Consider the following 20,925-nt stretch of genomic DNA (forward strand, 5'->3'; position numbering starts at 1 on the left):
GGCGCCTGGGTGGCTCAGTCGTTAAACGTCTGCCTTCGGCTCAGGTCATGATCTCAGGGTCCTGGGATCGAGCCCCGCATCGGGCTCCCTGCTCGGCGGGAAGCCTGCTTCTCCCTCTCCCATTCCCCCTGCTTGTGTTCCCTCTCTCGCTGTGCCTCTCTCTGTCAAATAAATAAATAAAATCTTTAAAAAAAAAAAATGAGTTGATTTGTCAGGTCCTTTCTGGCCCCCAGATTCTAAGGCTTTCCGCGTAAGAGTTTCCAAGTAGAACTGCCCCAGCAGCGCTCATTTTGTAAAGGGCATTTTAATTGTCCAGGGTCCCTTAAAGACTAAGTGCTTTGGTGGACGAGGGCTGTGGGTTTTAATACACTTCAAAGAGTGCCCGGGACACACAGTGAGTGCCCCACTCAGAGGGAGAGTACACCTTGTTGATGTTTTCGCTCAATAACAGTCCCAATTATTAATAATGAAAAGTAATGAATAACAACACCCTAGTCCTTACATACTGTCTTTCACCCAATGATATCAAAGTGCAATTTATGAAAATCCATTTTTAATGAAATATTAAGCAGTTTCTATTTCTCCTGACCCAATGGATTTACAAGGTCTCTATTTTTCTCCCTGCATCTTCCTATTTATAGCTGGGAAATGCTATCATATATTATACATCTTTATGACTTTCTCAATGCTTCTGTGGTTTCAGAATCACCCTTCATATGTTTTCTGATCAAATTCTCAGAGATGGATTCTTGGCTTCTAGTCTAGGCATTGCAAGGTAAGGGGTTGTGTGCATGGGAAATGATGCCAGGAAATTGGTTTTATTCCCTATTCCCTGCCGACTCACTGAATCACTATAGGCAAATCAATAATCCTTAGATACCTTGGTTTCTCCTTCAGGAAAATGAAGTCGATAGCAGGCTTGCAGACAGACACTAAGCCCTCCCTGTTGGCTCCAGTGCCTGCAGAGCACCCAGGACCGATATTAGAGTGGAAGCCAATAACACATGGGTCTCTGTTCAATGGGGAGGCTTCAAATTGTGAAAGCCATTGACTCCCAAGCCCCAAATTTTCAGGCCATAACTTGACCTGAAAGTTATCAGTGAGGTGTCCCTGATGCTAAGAAAACTCAGCGGGTCGTCAGCGTATGGCACACCCCGATAAGCATACACCAAATGTGATGATTCACATTATAACATCTGCTTTAAAAGCTGGATGTCACAGATGGTACGCATTTTTGTTAATTTTTAAAAGCAAAATGCTAATATGGTTGCTTTATCACCCAAAAGATAACCAGAAGTGTGTTCAAGGTGTCTCTAGCTTTCTTAAGAGGTAAGGATAGTGTTGATCGATGTAATTATTAAATTGTGTGTGTGTGTGTGTGTTGTTTATGTTGAACACAGATTTCTTCAAATGCATCTCTGCAAACCAAGTTTAAAAAGCAGTTCAGGGCACAAAGTGGTTTGGATAATCCATTTGGTGCCTCGCTGAATTCTGAACATAATCCAACACTTTCCAATTGATTCTTGAGACCTTTGGTTTATTTTCAGAAAGACAGAATCTGAAACCGGCAGCACTTCAAAGATTTTCTGATTTGCACCTCTGGGGGGGAGGGGACATCTGCCAATTAACTTGGCTGCTATCCAACATCCCAGTGTGGTGACTATCTATGTACCCCACCCAGGAAAAGAAAAAAAATCAACATGTTTTGACCATACCTATGAGCTCCTCTAGTACTATGTAAAATAAAAGAAGATAATACATGTGATCTAATAGGAAACATCTACGCCGAAAGCATCCCTGATGGCTTTGAGGTCATCTTTTCTCTATTTTTCCACCCCATTTCTTGTCACAGCCACCCATCCCTGTCGCCCTGTCCTTAAGTCTTCTTGGAAGAATATGCAGTGACTCGGGCACCTGGGTGGCTCAGTCGTTAAGCGTCTGCCTTCGGCTCAGGTCATGATCCCAGGGTCCTGGGATCAAGTCCCACTTCGGGCTCCCTGCTCCGCGGGAGGCCTGCTTCTCCCTCTCCCACTCCCCCTGCTTGTGTTCCCTCTCTCGCTATCTCTCTCTCTGTCAAATAAATAAATAAAATCTTTAAAAAAAAAAAAAGAATATGCAGTGACTCTAGCACTGAGTGTTGGCCTGCCTATCTCGGAGGCCTCTGGGCAGGGGGGATTTGCCGCCAAGCCCAAGTTCCTCTCCTGTACACCAGTAATCCCTGCCATCAGCATCTAGGTGCCCAGGATGGTGTGGACGCTCCATGTCCATCACAGTCTTTGAGCTCCTCGGCACAGAGCTGCGGTGCAGGCTCATGGTGGGAGTTGGCTATATGTAACCTTCCTCCACCAGGCGGGCCCTTCACCCGACAGATGCAGGCTCTCATTATGTGCACCGCCTCCCATTTGAGTAGGGCTTTGGTATGCAGTCTGCACACGCCTGTCTCTTCATTACCTATGGTGTGACCTATGGTTTATTCCTATTTTGCTGTAAATATCTGAACGTGGCCAGCTCCAGGGACTGCAAAGAAAGCAGGAAATTTTTCAAAGACAATATAGTGCTGGAGCCCTGAGGTAGAAATTGTGCAGGAGACGGTCTTCTTCCTTTTCTTTTTTTTTTTTTTTTTAAATAAATATTTCTCTCCACTAATAAATGTTTCATTGCATCCAAAGTTCTCCTTTTCGATCTACTTGGCACAGACATTCAAGGAGGAGGAGAACAAAGCAGGTAGAAAAGAGAGGTAGCAGAACAGAGGGCAGAAACTGGGGAAACCAATAGCACATTTTAAAAATTTCTCTCAGAAACAATTGAACTGACTCATCCTTATTGCAGAACCAAATGCCTGTCCTCTCTCCCCCACCCCCTTCCCCGGCATTTTCTCTAAAACCAGCTATTGCGTCCATACATAAAACTAAATTATTAATCAATGGACACCATCCTGTTTAATTAATTTGTTGCACCAAACAGGCAAGGGGTGGGGGGCAGGGTAGGGGTGCGTTGCACGTGGGGAAAATGATGTTAAGGTAATGGACATTTTTTTTTTCTTTTTTGTAAATCATGGCCCTGACATTTCTCCCTTAAAACTCCTCCTTAAAGACTATAAAAAAATTTTTTTAAAGCTGCTTTCATTCTAGTGGATGTGGGAACTTAGCCAGACACAGAGTCAGAAGGGCTGTGTCTCATATATATGTGTATACATATACATATATGAGAGAGAGCAGTGGGGGGGAACTTAAGGGAGGGTGAGAATGGGGGTAGGGCAGAGAAAGTTCCCTAACCACCAAATGCTCATTTCTGACCATGATGCCCTCCTGTCTCCTGCCCCTTTACTGAGGGCTGTTTTTGTCATCAAGCAGTTCTGCTGATGCGGAGGAGACAGGAGCAGGAACGTGTCATGGGGTGTAGGGCGGGGGAGGCCGGTGGAGATGGGTGGGATGTGCACATCCCATCTGTGTGTGCCTTGTGGGACCCGTTAGATTTACTGCGGGATTATGTTACCCCCATTGAGACGTAGAGCCCTGGAACATAGCATACTAACAGGATTAGGGTTTCGGGACTGGAGACAGGAAAGCACCAGGGAGGAGAGCAGAGGAGGAGAGGGGAGGGAAGCTCAGGGATTCGGGGCTGGAGGAGAGATGGGACATCAGAGCACTGGAAGGGAATGGCCAATGTCCTTCTGTAAAGGTCGGGGGAGAAACACAGATGTTCTCACCGGGTCGGCAGGGTTCTCCATACTGAAAACCTCTTGTGACATTGTCACATTTTTTGAGAAGGTACCTCTAACTTGCAGGTGGGCAGAAGGGGGAGCAAAAGGGTACGGGGAGTAAGGTTCCTGAGCCTATCTGCCATCTGCATTCCTCTTTGGTGCAATCTCAGCCAATCACAGAGCAGGGAAATGGTGATGTGTTCACCCCATGGCTCATCTAGGAATGCTGGAGTGAGGCAAAGAGAGTGTTTGCAGCCCAAGCAAGATCACTGTGCCCTTCGACATCCCCTGCTCACTTGCCCTGTCCTACTAGCCTCAGTGCACAGCCGTGAGATGGAAAGCACTGGGAATTTGGCATCGAGGCCATAGCGCCAGGGAGGCTGGCCTCAGCTCCCAGAGACGATTTGGCACCCATGGGAGTTGGGTGAAGCCAGCCATGGGAGCCTGAGAGAGAAAAGGTTCCAAGCTTATGTATAATGACATTTTCCCTTGGGCTTCCTAAGTGGAGAGGCTAAAGGTCTGAGCTCATCCCATGGCAAATGGATAAGGGACAAACTTAATTACCTAGGGCCCTGGATTCTTCTTAGTTATAACTGAGGGGGGCAGAAAAACTGGGGGATATGAATTTCAAAAGGGCATTGGCTCTCTTTGGAATATATAGAACCCCAGTTTGATGATGCAATCAGATGCATGACTTCTGAAGTCTGATGCCCATTCCCAGCTGACAGCTTGAGTCACTGTTGTAATCTTATATATAGTCAACTAAACTGCAATGAAAAGGATAGGGGAAAACCAGTCATCCACCAGGAGGTAAAAAAAAAAAACAACAACAAACAAAAACACAGTACTTTTTGGAAACTCTAAGTTATTAATTGGAGGAATAACTGCATCCCTAACAGAAGAATGAAACTGAGAAGGGTAATGTTTATCTGAGGCAGCTTGAGTGCAGGACCCATCAGATGCAGAGAGAGGTCTGGATGACTTATCAGGTCCCTTCCAGACCTATGATTTTAAAAGAGGCAGATAAATATCCCATGGGGCCTTGTTACTTTTTAAATTGATAACTTGCTTCTGCTCAAGAAGAGCTTTGTGGGTCTAATACATTAATTATATCTGCAGAGAGCCTTCCATCTACAGATCCCAAGGTGCCCTGCCAACACAAGCTAGAGCACCATTCTGTTTGGGCAGAGGCGGAAACACTGAGGCACGGAGCTATTAAGAGAAATTTCCAGGGTCACACGATGCATCCTCTAAGAAGATCTGAAAATAGACGCCACATGGTTCTGTTAGCTGACTGACTTGGGGGGGTTTGGTTTTCTGACACTGCTCTCTCTCCTCCTAAGTCTCTGATAATTTCAAGGAGGGTTCTAAATTCTCCAATGGCTTTCAAAGTGATTTGTTTTAATTTAGAAAATAAATATAGGACAGAGAATGTTTTGAAGTGGGGTGTGTAGGTGTTTTGAAGGGACGTGGCCAAATCAAACGCGAAGCAACTTCTCTCAGCTCTACATCCTCGGGATTCTAGGAATCCGAACTCCAAACTGATGAGCCGGGCATGCTAATCCATGCTGTCCAAGCACAGCTTCGCCCTTGGGTCTCCACAACGATGGAGGCTCTCCAGGAAAATGCACGCCTCTAGACCCCTAGACTGAAGATCTAGGAAGCCGGCTTCCCTCTGGATGTGAGATGACAGCAAGGCCTGGATCAGATTTCGGGTACATCTTCCTGGAGATCAAAGCCCTGTGACCAGGTGCCTTTCAAGGGAACTCCACAGTTCCCCATGTCCCCGGGGCAAATTACTCTGTCTCTAAGAGCTTCAATTCCAGTCTTTGAAACTCTGTTCCATTCTGAAGCCAATGAGGTGGTACCTGGAGGTTCTCTGATCCCCTTGGAGACCATCACTGCCTTAATGGGATGAGCTTATTTAGCACATTTCTGCCACTCATTACAGGGTAATTCTGAAAACTCTTGGACCTCATCCCTGTCCTCACCCTCCCATCCTCAATCTGGCCATCAAGATATATTTAGCACCTCCACAGACTCTCTCTTTGAGCCCAAATTTCTTCCAAATACATCAGAACAGCCAACAGCACTGTGACTAACAGCAAGGTAACCAGGGCTATGTCAACAAGGAGATGCCCACGTTTACCAAATAAGGGAGAAATGAAGACAAGGCCTTTTGCCTAGACATCCTGACACTAGTCTTGGCCATGTCCCATCCAGTGTACACCCACAGAACTAGCCTTCAGAGGTGAGCGGGGTCCTGGCCAAGGCCTTGAGCCTCCAGCTACTGCCATTTTTCTCCCTGCCCTTCCTGTGGCTTGTGTGTACATAACTGTGCCCATAATTATAGACACATACGTGAACCTTCTAATACTGTATTTACAACACCATGTCTATGCTAGGGGTGTTATTAATATGGCTGGTGAAACCTAAAGCAATAGTTTTCTGCTTGTGGTTTCTGAAGAAATAGATGTGAAGCAATTTGTATAATCTAAGGGAGCACATGGGCTGGCTATGGGCTCCATCAGGCGGACAAGTGCTCTGCCTTGTGGTTATGCCATAAATATGCATAAGGAGGGCCCACCCTATAGGAAAATCATAGGTTCCATATTTATGGCATGTGTAATTGGATAAGGGTTTGGGGATGTGTGGCCTGTGTAAATGGGCCGTGTTTTGCCAGGAGGATGCTTGCAATACCCCCCACGATAGTCAAATGCCTCCGTCAGAGGCAACCTCACCATGACCTGTTAGGTAGAAAGAGACGAAGAAGAGGCTGCTCACAGGCTGGGGGAAGCTGGAAAAGAGCTCCTTAGTCTTCCTCACTTCCTGGCCACAAGAAGTCATTCCCCCGTAGGCCCAGGCTTTGCCTCAGCCCAGCCTGGGTCCACCGCGTAAATCCTGTATTGCAAGGAAAACAGCATAGCCATCGCCCACCACCTTCAGCACTCATTAATCTTGTTTTTCTCCGATTTCCCCAATTCCCTGGTCTTTGGTACATAGCACTGGTGTTGACAGTGACCAGGGAATTGAAATCAAGTTCCCACATTTCTGCCCCAAACATCACCATCCCCTCTTCACACCCTGTGCGCGGATTTGCGTCTGCAAACCCTCCCCCTGCACCGCAGAGCGGAGCGCGCGGCCGCCTCTACCTCTGCTCTGCTTTGCTCACAGGTCCTGCTGTCTGAATGGTGCTTGCAAGCCCACCACCTAGCCCCAGTTAGCTTGGCACGGCGCCCACCCGCCGGTGGCTACAGAGAGAAGCTCAGCGGTGGCCGTTATAGACGCGGCACAGAGGAAGCCTCTCCCCGCCCCTCCCCTGCCCCCAACTCCCCTCCTCAGCCACCTCCCCTTCGTGGCAGCAAATCAAACTGCAGCAGACCTGACAAATCTATTCGGCACGGTTCACTCAACTGTTTCCACCCGAGCGGAGATCAACCCCGGAGGGGCGGGGCGGAAGGGCAGGTCTCCCTCGTCGCCCACCGCACCCGCAGTGGGGCAAGGCAGCGAGGGGAGGGGCCAACGCCTAATTGGCAGGCCTTACGTTCTCTCCTGCCGCCTTCTAGGTAGTCAGAGAATGAATATCTAATGGGGGAGAGAAAGGGTTTTTTTTCTCTGCCCAGTGCTTTTTATGCGGGCAGGACTGATTCACTAAAAAGCCAAAAACAACAACAAAACAAAAATGAAATTACCCTTTGGCTCCTGCGGAAAGAAATCTAGCCAAGGGTGAGAGGGAGAGAGAGAGAAGGATATATCCAATATGAAAAAGTTGAGAATGATTCCAAAGGAGCCCAGCAAGCTAAATTCAGTTCCCAGGAGTATCTTCCCTGCAGAACGAATACCAGGGATAAAGCCAGGGAGGACAGCATTCTGTCAAAATGTGCAGTGCTAAGGTATTTCCAAAAGCAGATTTCCTACAAATAGTGTTTTAAATAGTATCCCAGTCCATCTGCGTGCTTGTAAAATCAGCTTATGCTACAGGATCCCTCTGGCCAGCGCTGCTTAGTCATTGAGCCTGCACAGGGAGGCAGTCAGGTGAGCCTCCTCCTTCTCCCCCAGGACCCACTCCTACTCAGCACTGGCCCTCGCCTGCCTGGCGGAGCTGTCAGCTTCTACCAGTTTCGTACTGAAAAGGGTGGGTGAGGAGAGAAGGCATGGGAAAGTGTCAGGGGGATGAGTTTTCAATTAGCAATAATCGCGCCTCGGATAAACCTCATCGGCTACGACACTGCCACTGCGCCAAGCTTGTCAGGGGCATGAGGACTCAGTCCCTTGCCCAGAGCATCCAGGGCCAACTCAGCCTTGCCCTTTCCAAGCGATATTTGCAACTGAAACAAAAGAAGTCAAGGAGAAGCCAGACCTGGTTGACCACGTCAAGGTGGGGAGGTCTTTTAACTGCTAAATACCTCACTTTCCTGGTCTGTGAAATGAAGAAATTGTGTGTGTGTGTGTGTGAGAGAGGGAGAGAGAGAGAGAGAGAGATACCTGGTAATATCCAGAAGCTGTGATTTCCAGATGAATGGTGCCATGTTACTATGGCGATTTTAGTAATAATAATAAAAAAAAAATCCACTGCTTTAAAAACTCACACTTCCTGAGTGAATCATTGCCGACATCACAGTCCTGCATCTTCTCCGTCCAACATTTCCAGTCTCGGCAGCGAGGGCAAGCAAGCTCGGGGCAGTGGCAGGAGCCGAGGAGGCCGTGTTTGGAAAAGATCTCTGGCCTCTCTTGGGTCGGTCACATGCGTCCCGTTTTGACAATTCGCAGCTCGACAGGCCAGGGGCCCCGGCAGAAAGAGGAGAGTCCCTTTGCCTGTCCCCGCTTCCATTCAGGGAAGGATGGGCACTGTCCTCCCAGAGCGGAGAGCCAGCGCATGACAGAGATCGTCCCCTGCCCGGGCGAGACCACCAGCCGTTCCCAATGAGCCCCCCATGTGCCGAGCGCACCCCATAACCAGGATTGGCGGAGCCGGCCGCAGGCCTGCTCACCGCCAGGATGCCGTGTGTCCTACGAAAGCCAAGCGCCCCACATTCATCCATGTGTACAACAGAAGCCCCGCGTCACCCACACGGACACACCTCCGAGGACCACAGACACTGAGGGCACCAGCTGGGAGAGTTCAATGCCTTGCTGCCAAGCATGATTGCCAGTTCAGATCCCATCCCCGACAAACTGAATTTCTCCTCATTATTTATTGTCCTCTTTCTTCTTCAGGACATTGTGATTTCCTCCCAGGATTTGTGCCCTTTCATTTCTAGACCTCGGTAACTCCTGAACCACAGTTTCATGTGGTTTTGTGATTGTTAACCCAGCATGTGGAAGGGACTCAGGCCATAAATGCTCAATGAATCCTGTACCGGGAGGCGCGGACTGGGGACACATTTTCTCCTTCATTTGCAGTCAGAGAGCACTCTGCAAGCTCGCGCTCGCTCGCTCGCTCACTCTCTCTGCAATGCCACACGCCACAGAAGCCAGGCTGTCGGAGAAACTGTGTTTTCCAATCGCTTTAGTGTAAGAAAGAATATTTTCAGGGCCACCGCCTCCCATGCCTCCATCAATTATTTGAGCCTCACCGAACAAGGCCTCCTCCCCTCTGTGGGGTCGCCTGGCAGCTCCTCTCGTCCCCAGACTCCCGCACACCCCAACACCCCAACGTGCCTGTGAGGCGGGGAGGGAAATGGGTTTACCTTGTGGTTTTTGCCATGCCGGTAGACCATCCAGTCTTCCCCGTTAGTGCTGACCTCCAGCTTGTAGGATTTGACATAGTAGCCATTCTGCGTTTCCCTGGAAATCGCTCCCTGTGTTGCAATGGCCGTGAGCATGGTTAGAAAGCGCAGGTCCACCTGAGGAAGAGGGGAGGAGGAATAAGGGACCCACGGCTCCTGACAGGAGGGCAGCAACCTCTTGCTTTTCCTTCCAAGGACAGAACTGTCGTACTTAGCTTACGACTCGTGTCTGTGATCCACCAGAATCAGAGGGATCAGTACCAGTCTGCAATTCCAGACTGGATGGTCAAACTCAACTTATCTGGCCCTAAATTGGACACCTTTGAAATTGTACCTGGATGATTGTTCTTTTTTTCTCTTTTTTTGCAAATTTGAACGGACAGTATTCAGTTTATCTTAAAGGGATCCTCGAACATCTAGAACTGTGACCTCTTCTTTTTGAACTACAGCCTGCCCTGCATAGTAAAAGCAGATGCTGTTTAAAGAAACAATGGCTAAATCCACTCCACCCCACTCCAGTCCAGTCCAAGCCAATTCACTTATGATGCCCTAGTTGCAACGTCTCAGCTCGGGGCTGCCTCGCCTCCCCTCCCCTCGGTCCCTCACTCCATTGTGTATTTAGTCCCTCAGGTCACTAAAGGGTCAAAGGGCATCCAGAGTCTACCCAAGCAATTAGGCTTATGCACCAAGTCCCGACCTTTGGCTTGATGAGGAAGATGACCCACATTTTAAGGCACCTCTCTTCCCACAACACCAAACCCATTTGGAAATTGCTGGATGTCATTCCTTTGCTGGCCGCAGTGTTTCTTAACGGCAACCTCCGTGTGATCAAAATTTAGCCAGCGCTCACTGGCCAAATTTGATTCAGGAAGCATTTATTGGTACTTGATATGTGCTCGGCGTATTATGCAATTCAAAAGAAGCATGTAGTACTGTATATGCACACGATAAACAGCTGGAGGCCATACGAGAAAGCTTAGGGTTGAGGACCAAAAATAAGAAGTAGAATCTGTGGAACATTGATTATAAAAGAGAACGTTCTGGAAGCTTTGCAGGAAGGATGAGAAGGGTTTTTGGAGCAGCAGAGAAGAGATAGTGACAAATGGCCTTAGGGTTGTGCTGTTAGGACCTCTGTGGACTCCCGGGAAGTTTCTAAGTGGTATTTGTCCCTGTCCTGTTGTCTGCTCTACCATGTCCTTCTCGGAGCAGAGGTCATCGGGTCACATCAGAACTAGGACCGGCTTGTCAATGGGTCACAAGGCTGTCCGGTGTGTGTCATAAAAGCAGTCATTGCCCTAGCGTGGACCTAGCAGCTCGCTCTTCCCCGGAGATGAGAACCGGACCAGTCTATAGTTTTAGGGGGGGTTATTCAACATACACTGCAAGTCTTATTCAGAACGAAAGCAAACAATAGTCTGAATAGACGCTGCAGAGCATCTGGGCAACTAGAGCTTCATTCCCGGTAGTGACATTTTCCCATGTGTTCTTCTGATAGCTATGTGAAAAACCTTCCTGGCAGGGCTCCCTCCAAACAGCAAAGATCATGAGAAGCTGCCATGCTCAGCTAGCAACTCAACAAGTCTGCCCTCAGGAAAAAGCCCTCCCCCGACCAAGTCTCTGATGCCTCCCTGTGCCAAGAATGAGGAAGATCTGCAACTGTTTATAGAATGTTCCTTGGATATCTATACTAAGAGGCAAACAGCACCCAGGCCAAACAACTTCTCCAAGGCCTGGTAATCTTCACAAGGGGTGGCAGTATCTGTCTTATCATCATTTTATCCCAGCAGTTAGCACAGCGCCTGGCTGAGTCTATTTGTGCCTGGTACATGTGGGTGTTTGGATGGATGAATGAATGGAGCTCTCGAGTGTGCTGTGTTTATTTTCTTTGTGTCCTCTGTCCACTCCAGCCGAGCCACCTCCCTCGCCCACCGGTACACTCACACTCGGCGCACCCTCTGGTATTGGAGTAAGTACCTGGAGGTACTCCTTGCTGGAATCCAAGTTGGGGGTCCAGCCATTGTCATCGCCATGGAGCCGGCTTTGTTGAGGTGTCCACCTTTCATCAGAGTAGGTAGATGAGGCACTAATCTGTTCATTAGCAATCCGGCCAGATTCCATTCCCAGAGGCACATTGCACTGGAAGTCTGGGGACGGGAGAGGGTCAAGGGCAGAGTTATGTCTCTTAACCTCAAACTCCTTGTACCCCCAAAATGTTGCTGCCTTCTAGGGACAAGTCCTTGCAGAACTCCCTCATCTTAAAGACCTAATTATACACTCACATTTTGAAAACAACTCTGCCAAGTCATAGAGCTTGATAACCCCTCTGGGTCTGAAAGAAACTAAATTGGACCTAAAAGAAGTCAGGCTGTGGGTAAATAAGAATCATCATACAAATTAAAAATACAGTCTAAAGCATAGAACTGTTGGTGCTGCAGGCTACGGATGCCCACAGACGCCAGATGCACCGTTATTGAAATACAGGTAAATGTGTGATAGACTCGTGGCAATCTGGGTGGGCTGATACATCGTGGGAAGCCTGCTTTCTTCTTCATAAACACCCAGGAGGCACTTCTGCTTCTCTCTTTCACTCAACTGTCTCGAGTTCTGGCACAGAAGACTGACATTACAGAGCAGTGAATACCCGTCTTTGGGACATCTCTCCCTGAGCACGGGCACATCACTCTCTTCCCCTCTGCCACCTGCCTCGGCAAATGGACCCGGAAGTCACTGACTCTGGCTACGCACCATTAGTTCAACTGCTGTCCTTCCCATGGATACTGCAGACACACTGGTCAGTACCTGCGTGTGCAGGTGTCTGACAGAGACTAGCAATTTTTTCGGGTATCAAACCCATTCTTGAGCTCCGTGACTGCGCTGGCCATTTGCAGCACTTGGTGCAAATGTGCAATACTGTTTTCCTGTCACCCAATCTTCATGAGCTCTTTGAAGAAGAACAAAAGCAAAACCCAGAACAAGACCCATCGCCTTTCCAGTAGGCCAGGCTGCCATGTCTGTGGGTATGCACATGGTAAGCTGTCTATAACCATGGCAAGATTTCCCCAGCTCCAATCCTCCCTAAAGTATTTCTTTGGGACTTTAAGTTTTCACTAGGGTCTCTAAGTATAAATGGCAGCACATCTGAAGCATGTGTCCTAGAGGAGCTGATCTGAAGATGTAGTTCAGAGTAGATGTGGATGGAAGCAGGAGACTCAAGGTCTAGATGGGCATTTCCAGGACAGCTGGGGTCGGAGCTACACTTTAGGCTTTGCACAGTACCTGGCACACGGTAGAAGCTTGGAAACTGTGTATACTGAAGCATGACGTGGGAGTCCAAGCATATACCAGTCTAGTGAGAGAACCTCTATCCAGGGCCAGAGATGTTTAATGTAAAACACATACATGAAGGAGGTTTACAAATTGCTCAGTTTTCTGACAATGGCCGCTGAGGCTTAGAGAGGGAGAGAAGACTCAAAAAATGTTAGCCCAGGGTGGGGACTCTATGTAGATATCCTAACTCACCTCTCTTTCATTCACAGATGAGAAAACTGAAGTGGGAGATGGTCCTGTGACTTACCCGGGGAATAACTAATTCTTGGTGCACATACTTACTTTCTAGAGAAATGAGTACTTGGCCCACATGGGTTCGACTCTTATTAATCTCTGCCTAGCAAGAGGATATAGCCCCCATTCCCGGAATTCAGAGGTTACTAAGAATTCTGGAGAATTTCCCTCTCCTCCCAAAGGCCAGCCTCTTTCCACCGTACATCTCACAGCCCTGATGGAAGGACAGGACAGAGGTTCCCAACTCGCCAACTCACTCTCTGGCGGCTCTTGGTGAACCAGGTAGTAGCGTGCAGAGAAGCCATCCTTGGCCACCGCCATGTCCGTGTGAAAGGTCAGGGAGAGGATCCCTGTCGACGAGCGGAGTTCAGAGGGTGTTTTGGTCCCACAGTACTTGCCAATGAGAGGGCCAACTGGACAGGCAGGACGAAGGCAGGTCAGTAGAAATGGAAATGTCAAACACCATTTTCAATACATTCACCCTTTGCCACAATCACCAAGTTGCTCTACAGAGCACCTTTCGGGTATGCCTTGGCATAAAAGAACGACCAAAGGTAGGTTTTAAGAACAATGTCTAATATTTTTCCTGTACATTAAAAAGTACAGTTGACCCCTGAAGAACACAGGTTTGAAGTGCCTGGACCTACTTACACATGGATTTTTTTTTTTTTTGACAAATACAGTGCTGTAAATGTATTTTCTCTTCCTTATGATTTTCTTAATACCATTTTCTTTTCTCGAGGTTATTTTATTGTAAGAATACAGTATATAATACATATAACATACGGAATATGTGTTCATGGACTATTTATACTATTGGTCAGGCTTCCGGTCAACAGTAGGCTATTAGTAGTTAAGTTTTGGGGAGTCAGAAATCACATGTGGATTTTCGACTGCATGGGCAACTGGCCCTCTTAATCCCCGCGTTGTTCAAGGGGCAACTGTACTTTTTTCCCTGTTCAAGGGGCAACTGTGTTTTCCCTGACCTGGCCTCATTTTCTTCTCTCGCTCTGTTCTGGGGACGGGCGGGAAAGCTATCATGATAATGCCCGTCTTACAGAAGAATGAACTGAGGTTCGGGAAGGTCACATGACTGTTCCACGTTCATACGGCTAGGAAATAACAGAGCTGAGACTCACACCCAAGTTTTCGGACTTAGTCTTATGCTCTTCTCAGGAAATGAAACTGCTTAGTCATCAAGCCTCCCTCACAGAGCAAAACGCTGAGGCTAACTACGAAAGTGAACGATTGGTTTTCTCACCAATACTGACTATAAAGACCTACGCTGGTCTCCACCTGAGAAGTACCAGTTCCACTGGGCCTTGGGTGATACACCTTTTTGACGTCTATGACTGTTCTAATAATAGTAAAGTCATAGTAATAATAATGATGATGAAAGCAGCTTATTTATACGGATAGGACACAGGGTTTAAGTGAGCTGCCCAGGACTGCAGAGCTGCCTTATAGCAGACCCAGGATCCAGACTTAGTCTGGCTCTAGCATCCTATTTGGGCGGAGACGGTGGTCACGGAGTCACTTTCCATGGAAATCCTGACAACCTGGGGCAGAAAAGAACATTACCCATAGGCTTTCTCATCTTCACCCAAGTATCTACTCAGTCTCCTCCTATCCTTCTCCAAAGAAATATTTCCAAGAAAGGAAACTGCCTTTCTGCAATTTCTCTGAAATCATCCTTGGTGAAGAATAAGAAAGAAAGTCATCATGGGTCATACACAAACCCTAAGGAGCTTTGAAGTCTTTGTTCTCTCTTTTTATTGTTACCAAAGCAATTCATAGGCAAAGATGAAGCTACTGAGAAGGGCCTCGTGACGGTGACATCACTCACCATGCGGAATGCCGTCCCAGATGTCCAGCCAATCGTATTTGCAGTCTCCTTCTCCCACCTGCAAAGGGTCGTGCTCCAGGTCAAAGGTCAGGAACTGCAGGATGATCTCCATCTTGGGTTTGGCCAGGATGGTAAAGGTGCAGTCCAAGTTGTGTGGGTACTTCTCGGGAAATCCAGGGGACTCAATGGTCCCATTGGGGCTTGTGAAGTTTTTGGAACAATCTTCGGAGCCTGTGTGTAAAAGAGAACTGTAGCATTACGGAAAGAGAAGAAGATGCCTTTCTTTGCTGCCTCTGTCACACGGGTTAGTTAAGTGTTTGAGCCCCGATCCCCCTCCTCATAAGGTTTTTGTTTCCACTGGAGTGGGCCTTGAAGCAACATACTCTTCACATCCACGTCTCAAGCCTTTAAGCCAGACTCCCTTTAGGAGAGAAATTAGGGGAGGAGAGATGGTGTGCTCTACATAATAGAGGATGAGCAGCAATTGAGGAGTTGGGGAGTAGAGGGGGGTCAGAAAGAAGTGTGTGTGTGAGATTCAGAGAGAGAGAGAAAGGGAGAAAGAGATTCTCTTGAAAAGAGGAACAGAGTCTTCTTTCTCAATTACTCAGCTGCTTGCTCCAGAAATGTAAGTTATTTCAATCCTTAAGGAAGGCTTGCTGATTGCCAGCAGGGAAAACAATGTTACCCCTTATTTATTGCTGACCTCAACACTAGCCCCTATTGTACCAGAGCCAACTAAGTGCCCCCTTCTCCTTCCAAGATCCAAGGTGCCTCAGGGGAGGGGCAAAGGGGAGCTTGGGTCTCATTCATGTCATGACTATATTAAAACGAGCTGCTCTGTAGTGGCCAGACAATTAACAATCAACTTTTGTAGCTGGTGGATCACAGCAGGGCGTTGGGGATGTTAAAGGCCGCTCCAGCAGCAAGTTTGAAAAAATGCGGCAGTATATTAACATTTGGAAGGCTTCTGGTCCCTTTGTGGTGGGGATGGCCTTGTTTCTCTCCGAAGCTCTCGTGGCTGCTTTCTTGGGACTCGGGGAGGCGTTCCTATTAAATGCGGCACACATTCGCATCCCCGTGCGGGCTTGGACGGCAGTGGGAGCTCTAAGAGGATTATAGCCACCAGATCTGCGAATGCCTCTAGGTGGAGTCACATTAAAAGGGCCCTCATGGGTTTTCACCCAGGGCGGGCCTCAGGCTGGTCCAGGGACACTGCAGCCCAGGCCACGGGCCCACGGAGCAGCCCCGGGCGAGAGGTGATACCAGTCAGTGCTGCGGATGTGAAGGCCAGACAACCACAACTGATTTCACTACGTTCTGATTTTAAAATTAAAAAAAGGTAGCAGGATTCATGAGGAGGATAATAGGCACTCTAAGCATGAAGAAAAAATACAGAAATACTCGATAAACCAGGTGTTTACTGGCAGGAAGTGTCCTCTGGGGATCCCGCTGAAATAGAACTGTGTGATGTCAATACACTGATCTTTGCCCGCAGCGATGTCTTCATCAGCAGCTCCTGGAGCAGGCCCCACCATGGGGCTCTTTATTGATGATGGCTCTCTGGGAAGTGCACAGGTCTGACTTGGAAAAGGTGCCATGCAAATAAGTGGGACGAGGGGGACTGCAACTTCCTTTAGCATCAGACGGGAAATTCCAACATCCCTACCTGCCCATCCGTCCCCTCTGCCCTTCCCACCAGCAACCAGCGCTCTGCCCTGGCAGTGTGGGGACCCGCGACAGCTGGGGCGAGAACTAACCTTTTCAGGATTCTGAACACTCCCTAAGCACATCTGCATCTTGGAGGCTCTGCACTCCGTCAGGGGCAGGGCGGCCCCGTGGGCAGCCAGGGCCAGAGGGCTGAGCGGGGACGGCCTTTCCCCAGTTTGTTTACCACCGAGCCCCCAGCTTTGTTTACTGTCTAACCCCACACTCTGGAGGGCCTCCTCGAGGGTCCAGGATGAGGCGGTTGGGTAAAGCCAAGCCAGCTGGCAGGTGTCTGGGGGGCTGAGAGGAATCTTGAAAAGGTTAGTGTGTACTGTCATTGTGTGGCCTCCTCCATGTGGGTCACTTAGCCAGAGGAAATTAACTCTCTCTCCACGACTTGCTTTCAGAGCTAGAAAAGGCATCCTGACATTCCCTCCTCGGGTTTGCTCTCTTGTCATTCCCTTTCAAGGCCAGTGGAATCCCCATCCCCCCGGGAGTGGGGAATTTTTGGTGGAATCTTTCTTTGGTTCCTCCCGTCCACGGGGGACAGAGTTTTCCACCATGGACACCCAGTAAGCCCAAGAGACGTCTGGAGCCTGTGCGATTTTTCCACAGTTTCCAGGGTTCTGAGGTCCTGCACTTGAGTGGTCAGAGATTTTCAATATGATAGTCTTTTTTTTTTTTTTAAAGATTTTTATTTATTTATTTGACAGAGAGAGAGATAGCGAGAGCAAGAACACAAGCAGGGGGAATGGGAGAGGGAGAAGCAGGCTTCCCGTTGAGCAGGGAGCCCGATGCGGGGCTCGATCCCAGGACCCTGGGACCATGACCCGAGCCGAAGGCAGACGCTTAACGACTGAGCCACCCAGGCGCCCCTCAATATGATATTCTTAAGGCAAATCAAACAAACAGAAGCCACCAAAAAGAGTGTGTATCCCTCTCTGCCACATGGCTATACGTGGGTATATCTTCTGGCTTATTTTAAACAAGGAAGAAAACCAGTTTTATCCTTTCTGTGCCGAACAATCAAACTTGTCCATTACAGTGGTGCCTTCATCTGTAATCATGCCACTCACAGTTTGGACTGTGGGCAAAGTGTCAGAAAGCAGGAAGCCGAATAGTAACTGTGGAGAGGAGAACTCAGAAGAGGGGACCCTCTTGGGACAAAAGTGGAGTCTTGTAGACTTCTAGCTCATCCAAGATCCTTTTCTGCCATGTGTTAAAAGAATTAAAGGTTAAAAAAAAAAAAGCTCAGTCAACAAATACTCCAGTTCACTCAATGCTAAGACTGTCCACGCAAGCTGGGGGATTTGGGCTGCACTGAATGATTTTGTACCAAAGGACTCTGGTGTGAAAAATGCCCACTCCATGTTTTTCCACCGTCAATGTTACAATAACTCTGCAAGCGAAAGAAGAATCTGCACGCATAAAGCTATTTAAAACATGGTGGATTTATCCCAACGGAGCTTGGCCTGACCTTGAAAAGTGAATTCAGTTCAGGGAGGAGTAGGGGGCACTCTCTAAGCTTTCTCTATCTGTGAATGACCCCAGGGCTTTCAGTTTCTGAAATGTCACTGGATACCGGAAAAGAAAACTTGATCTTGAACTTTGGTCAAAAGAGTATCAGAAAATGAACAAACAAAAAAAACCACGTTTTCCACTGATTCAGCATCCAGTGTTACTTTTAAAGTTATTTTAAAATTCCCTTCTCTATTATGCTCATGATTGGGCAATCTGAGATCCTTTAAGTGTGAGAGCTGTTTTGGTTTGCTCTTTTATATGTGGACAGTCTGGTATTACATCGACTCTTTTATAAACCACTTCATTCAGGGCAGACAGGAACCTCCCACTCTAGCCACATGCCCCCTGTCTGTACCTGAGCTGCGGGTTTGCATCTGTCAGTAGAATACTGCAGCTGAGCCTGGCCAGGGCAATGTGCAGTCGCAGGCTTCCACGGTCCTCGGTATGGTTATTTTGTGTGTCTGTGTTTACAGTCCCCCCTTCTTTCTCTTCATGAATCTGACTAGCAAACATAGCTATGTTTGTTTGGATTTCTTCAGCATGTACACGCATTTCTTTCATGTTCTGTGGATGATGTAAACTTTGTGTATTTTCTTTCAGGACTCCGACAGTGAAAATGTGGGGGCAGGGAGGGCATGGCACCTGGAGGAATGCTCATCCTCCTAGACTTCTCAGCTTTGAATTTTGTAGCCCGCACACGTATGTGTTGTATACAGGGTTGATTTTCATGCCGAGAGCTGTTCTCTCAGGCAGGCATGATGGGAGGAGACAGTGGCCCCCAAGAAGACCACTGGGTTCTCATTTTCTCTCTTATGGTCCCCCAGAGATTTGACTGTTGTCGGTGGGGCTATCTCCCACTGCAGGAATCTCTCTCCTCCTTCTTTAGGCCATCCTGGTCCTTGAAGTGGGCTGCCCCATTGCTCCACGCCCAAGCCACCTGCCATGGGCTGGCGTTCTTGCGTCTAGGCATCCACAGACTAGCGGTCTCAAAATAGTAGTGCTCTGTTCTGCTACCCTCCTGGGCGTCTTAACTTTTAACCTCATCCCTTCCAATGTGCATCATGGATAGGGTTCACATTCACTCCTACTGCGGCTTTCTGGAGAATATGGCACCATCCTTTGGGAAATACTAAGTCCAGAAGCCTGAAACAGAGATGAGCTTTAATGGTCCTGCTCACCCTTGCTGAGACTTCCCTGGGCCAGCTCCCCAGAAGACCTTGCTTAGAGCTGCTTTCCTTTTCCTGTCAGCATAGGGTTGCTGAGTGATGGCGTTAGCACTGGGGACCTGGCTATCAAATTGACCCCCCAGATGCCCCGCTTGCCAAGCCACTCAATGGAGCCCTCGTTTTCATAACCGGAGCACGTTAATCGCACTCTTACTCAGTGCTGACTCCTACTGCCTCATATTATCGTTTTCCTCTCAATCTACGTAGCTATTTACCTATGTTCATCCAACGACATCCACTGCGCGTCTGTTACGTGTGAGGGTTTACATACCTGTTTGCTCACTAGAAGAGAGCAAACATCCTGTTTTATTCCTTTTTATCTTCTTTCTCCTCATTGCTCCCCAGCCGAAGAGGGTATCATGAATGTTCCAGCTAAGCTGGTCGACTGACTGATTGGAATCTTGCGCAGGACTCTAGGGACTATGGATCGAGGCATTCAGGAGCCTCACAACAGCCCCTGGGACACTGGACACACAGATTGTCGGTCCCTATGATCTCATGTGGCTGGGAGCGTGATGACCCATGACAGACAGACCTTCTTGGGACTTGTGCCCCGGGACAGTCTGTGCTCCCACTCTGGCTCGATGATGGCTTGACACAGTTCCCCCGGCCCGCCCCTTCATTGGATTCTACGTTCTTGCTCTCAGGCAGACAAATCTGACAAATATTTAGACAGAGTGGATATAAAAAGTGCTTTCAGCAGCTACCACTTCCTTTCAAGAACTGTTTAGTGAAAAGAAAATATATATGAATAGGTCCCCTTACACTGAACTCAACAGGCGCCGGACTTGGGCCTCTCGATGACAAGGCGGACAGCCTCCCCTTGCGCCAGACTCCGTCCACAAGTTGTAAAACACAGGCTCGGAGGGGCTGCATTGGTAGATGGGGTGGGAGCCTGTGAGGTGGGGGAGCAGGCTGGGGGTGAGGGGAGACCTGGAGGGTGTACCTCGCTTAGCCTCAAGATAATGAGCTCTCACCCTGGAGGGAAGGGCATGCTGCTTGGAGCTTGTCAGTGCAGATACTGAACCAGCAATTTGTGAATAAAAGTTAGATCAATCCAGTTATGGAAATAAGGATGGGGCCATGTTCTCAGAGCCTAAAGTAATCAAAGGGGGGCCTAACGGAAAGCGGGCAATCACCTTAAAAGAAGTGCAGTGTTCTCTGTCTCTTTTTCTACTATCTTTTTGATTGCTTCTCAGGAGGCGGTTATCCTGGCATTTAGGAAGTAGGGGGTCAACAGGTGGAAAAGGTAAAATGGGTCAGTGTGGGGAATTCCGACAAGCCACATGTGAATTTAAAAGCTACTATATGACCCCACTGGTAAGATCTTTTAGAGACTCTAAACACTGAAAAGATTATGTCCTTCTGCCCATGAAATTCCAGATAAAGGCAACATTAAACCATGAAGTAATTAGGAGGAAGTTTGACCAAGTTTTGCTTTTTTTCCCATGAAGATTATTGCGATTTTTAAAAACACACAAAAATCGAATTCTTTTCAAAAGTGTTGCTCTAGGGGGCTCGAACCCTGCCTCGGGCTCCCTGCTCTGCGGGAAGCCTGCTTCTCCCTCTCCCACTCCCCCTGCTTGTGTTCCCTCTCTCGCTGTCTCTCTCTCTGTCAAATAAATAAATAAAATC

The 20,925-nt window shown here is 48.2% G+C and overlaps 1 protein-coding gene and 1 pseudogene across 4 annotated transcripts in view; both read right to left on the reverse strand.

Annotated features, from left to right (window-relative positions):
* The window catches only part of NRP2 (neuropilin 2), a 115,829-nt gene that overhangs the window by 60,046 nt on the left and 34,858 nt on the right, over positions 1 to 20,925 (reverse strand). For all 4 annotated transcript variants that reach the window (XM_081813810.1, XM_081813811.1, XM_081813813.1 and 1 more), the window contains exons 4-7: positions 14,840 to 15,070; positions 13,251 to 13,406; positions 11,407 to 11,576; positions 9,394 to 9,549 (exon numbers count right to left, since the gene is read on the reverse strand). In XM_081813810.1, coding sequence (XP_081669936.1) covers positions 9,394 to 9,549; positions 11,407 to 11,576; positions 13,251 to 13,406; positions 14,840 to 15,070 — 713 coding nt within the window. The remainder of the gene's footprint in view (positions 1 to 9,393; positions 9,550 to 11,406; positions 11,577 to 13,250; positions 13,407 to 14,839; positions 15,071 to 20,925) is intronic.
* LOC115937920 (U4 spliceosomal RNA) lies at positions 7,866 to 7,949 on the reverse strand (annotated as a pseudogene).

Source organism: Leptonychotes weddellii, chromosome 3, assembly GCF_054177405.1.
Source record: "Leptonychotes weddellii isolate Sample4059 chromosome 3, ASM5417740v2, whole genome shotgun sequence".
NCBI lineage: Eukaryota > Metazoa > Chordata > Mammalia > Carnivora > Phocidae > Leptonychotes > Leptonychotes weddellii.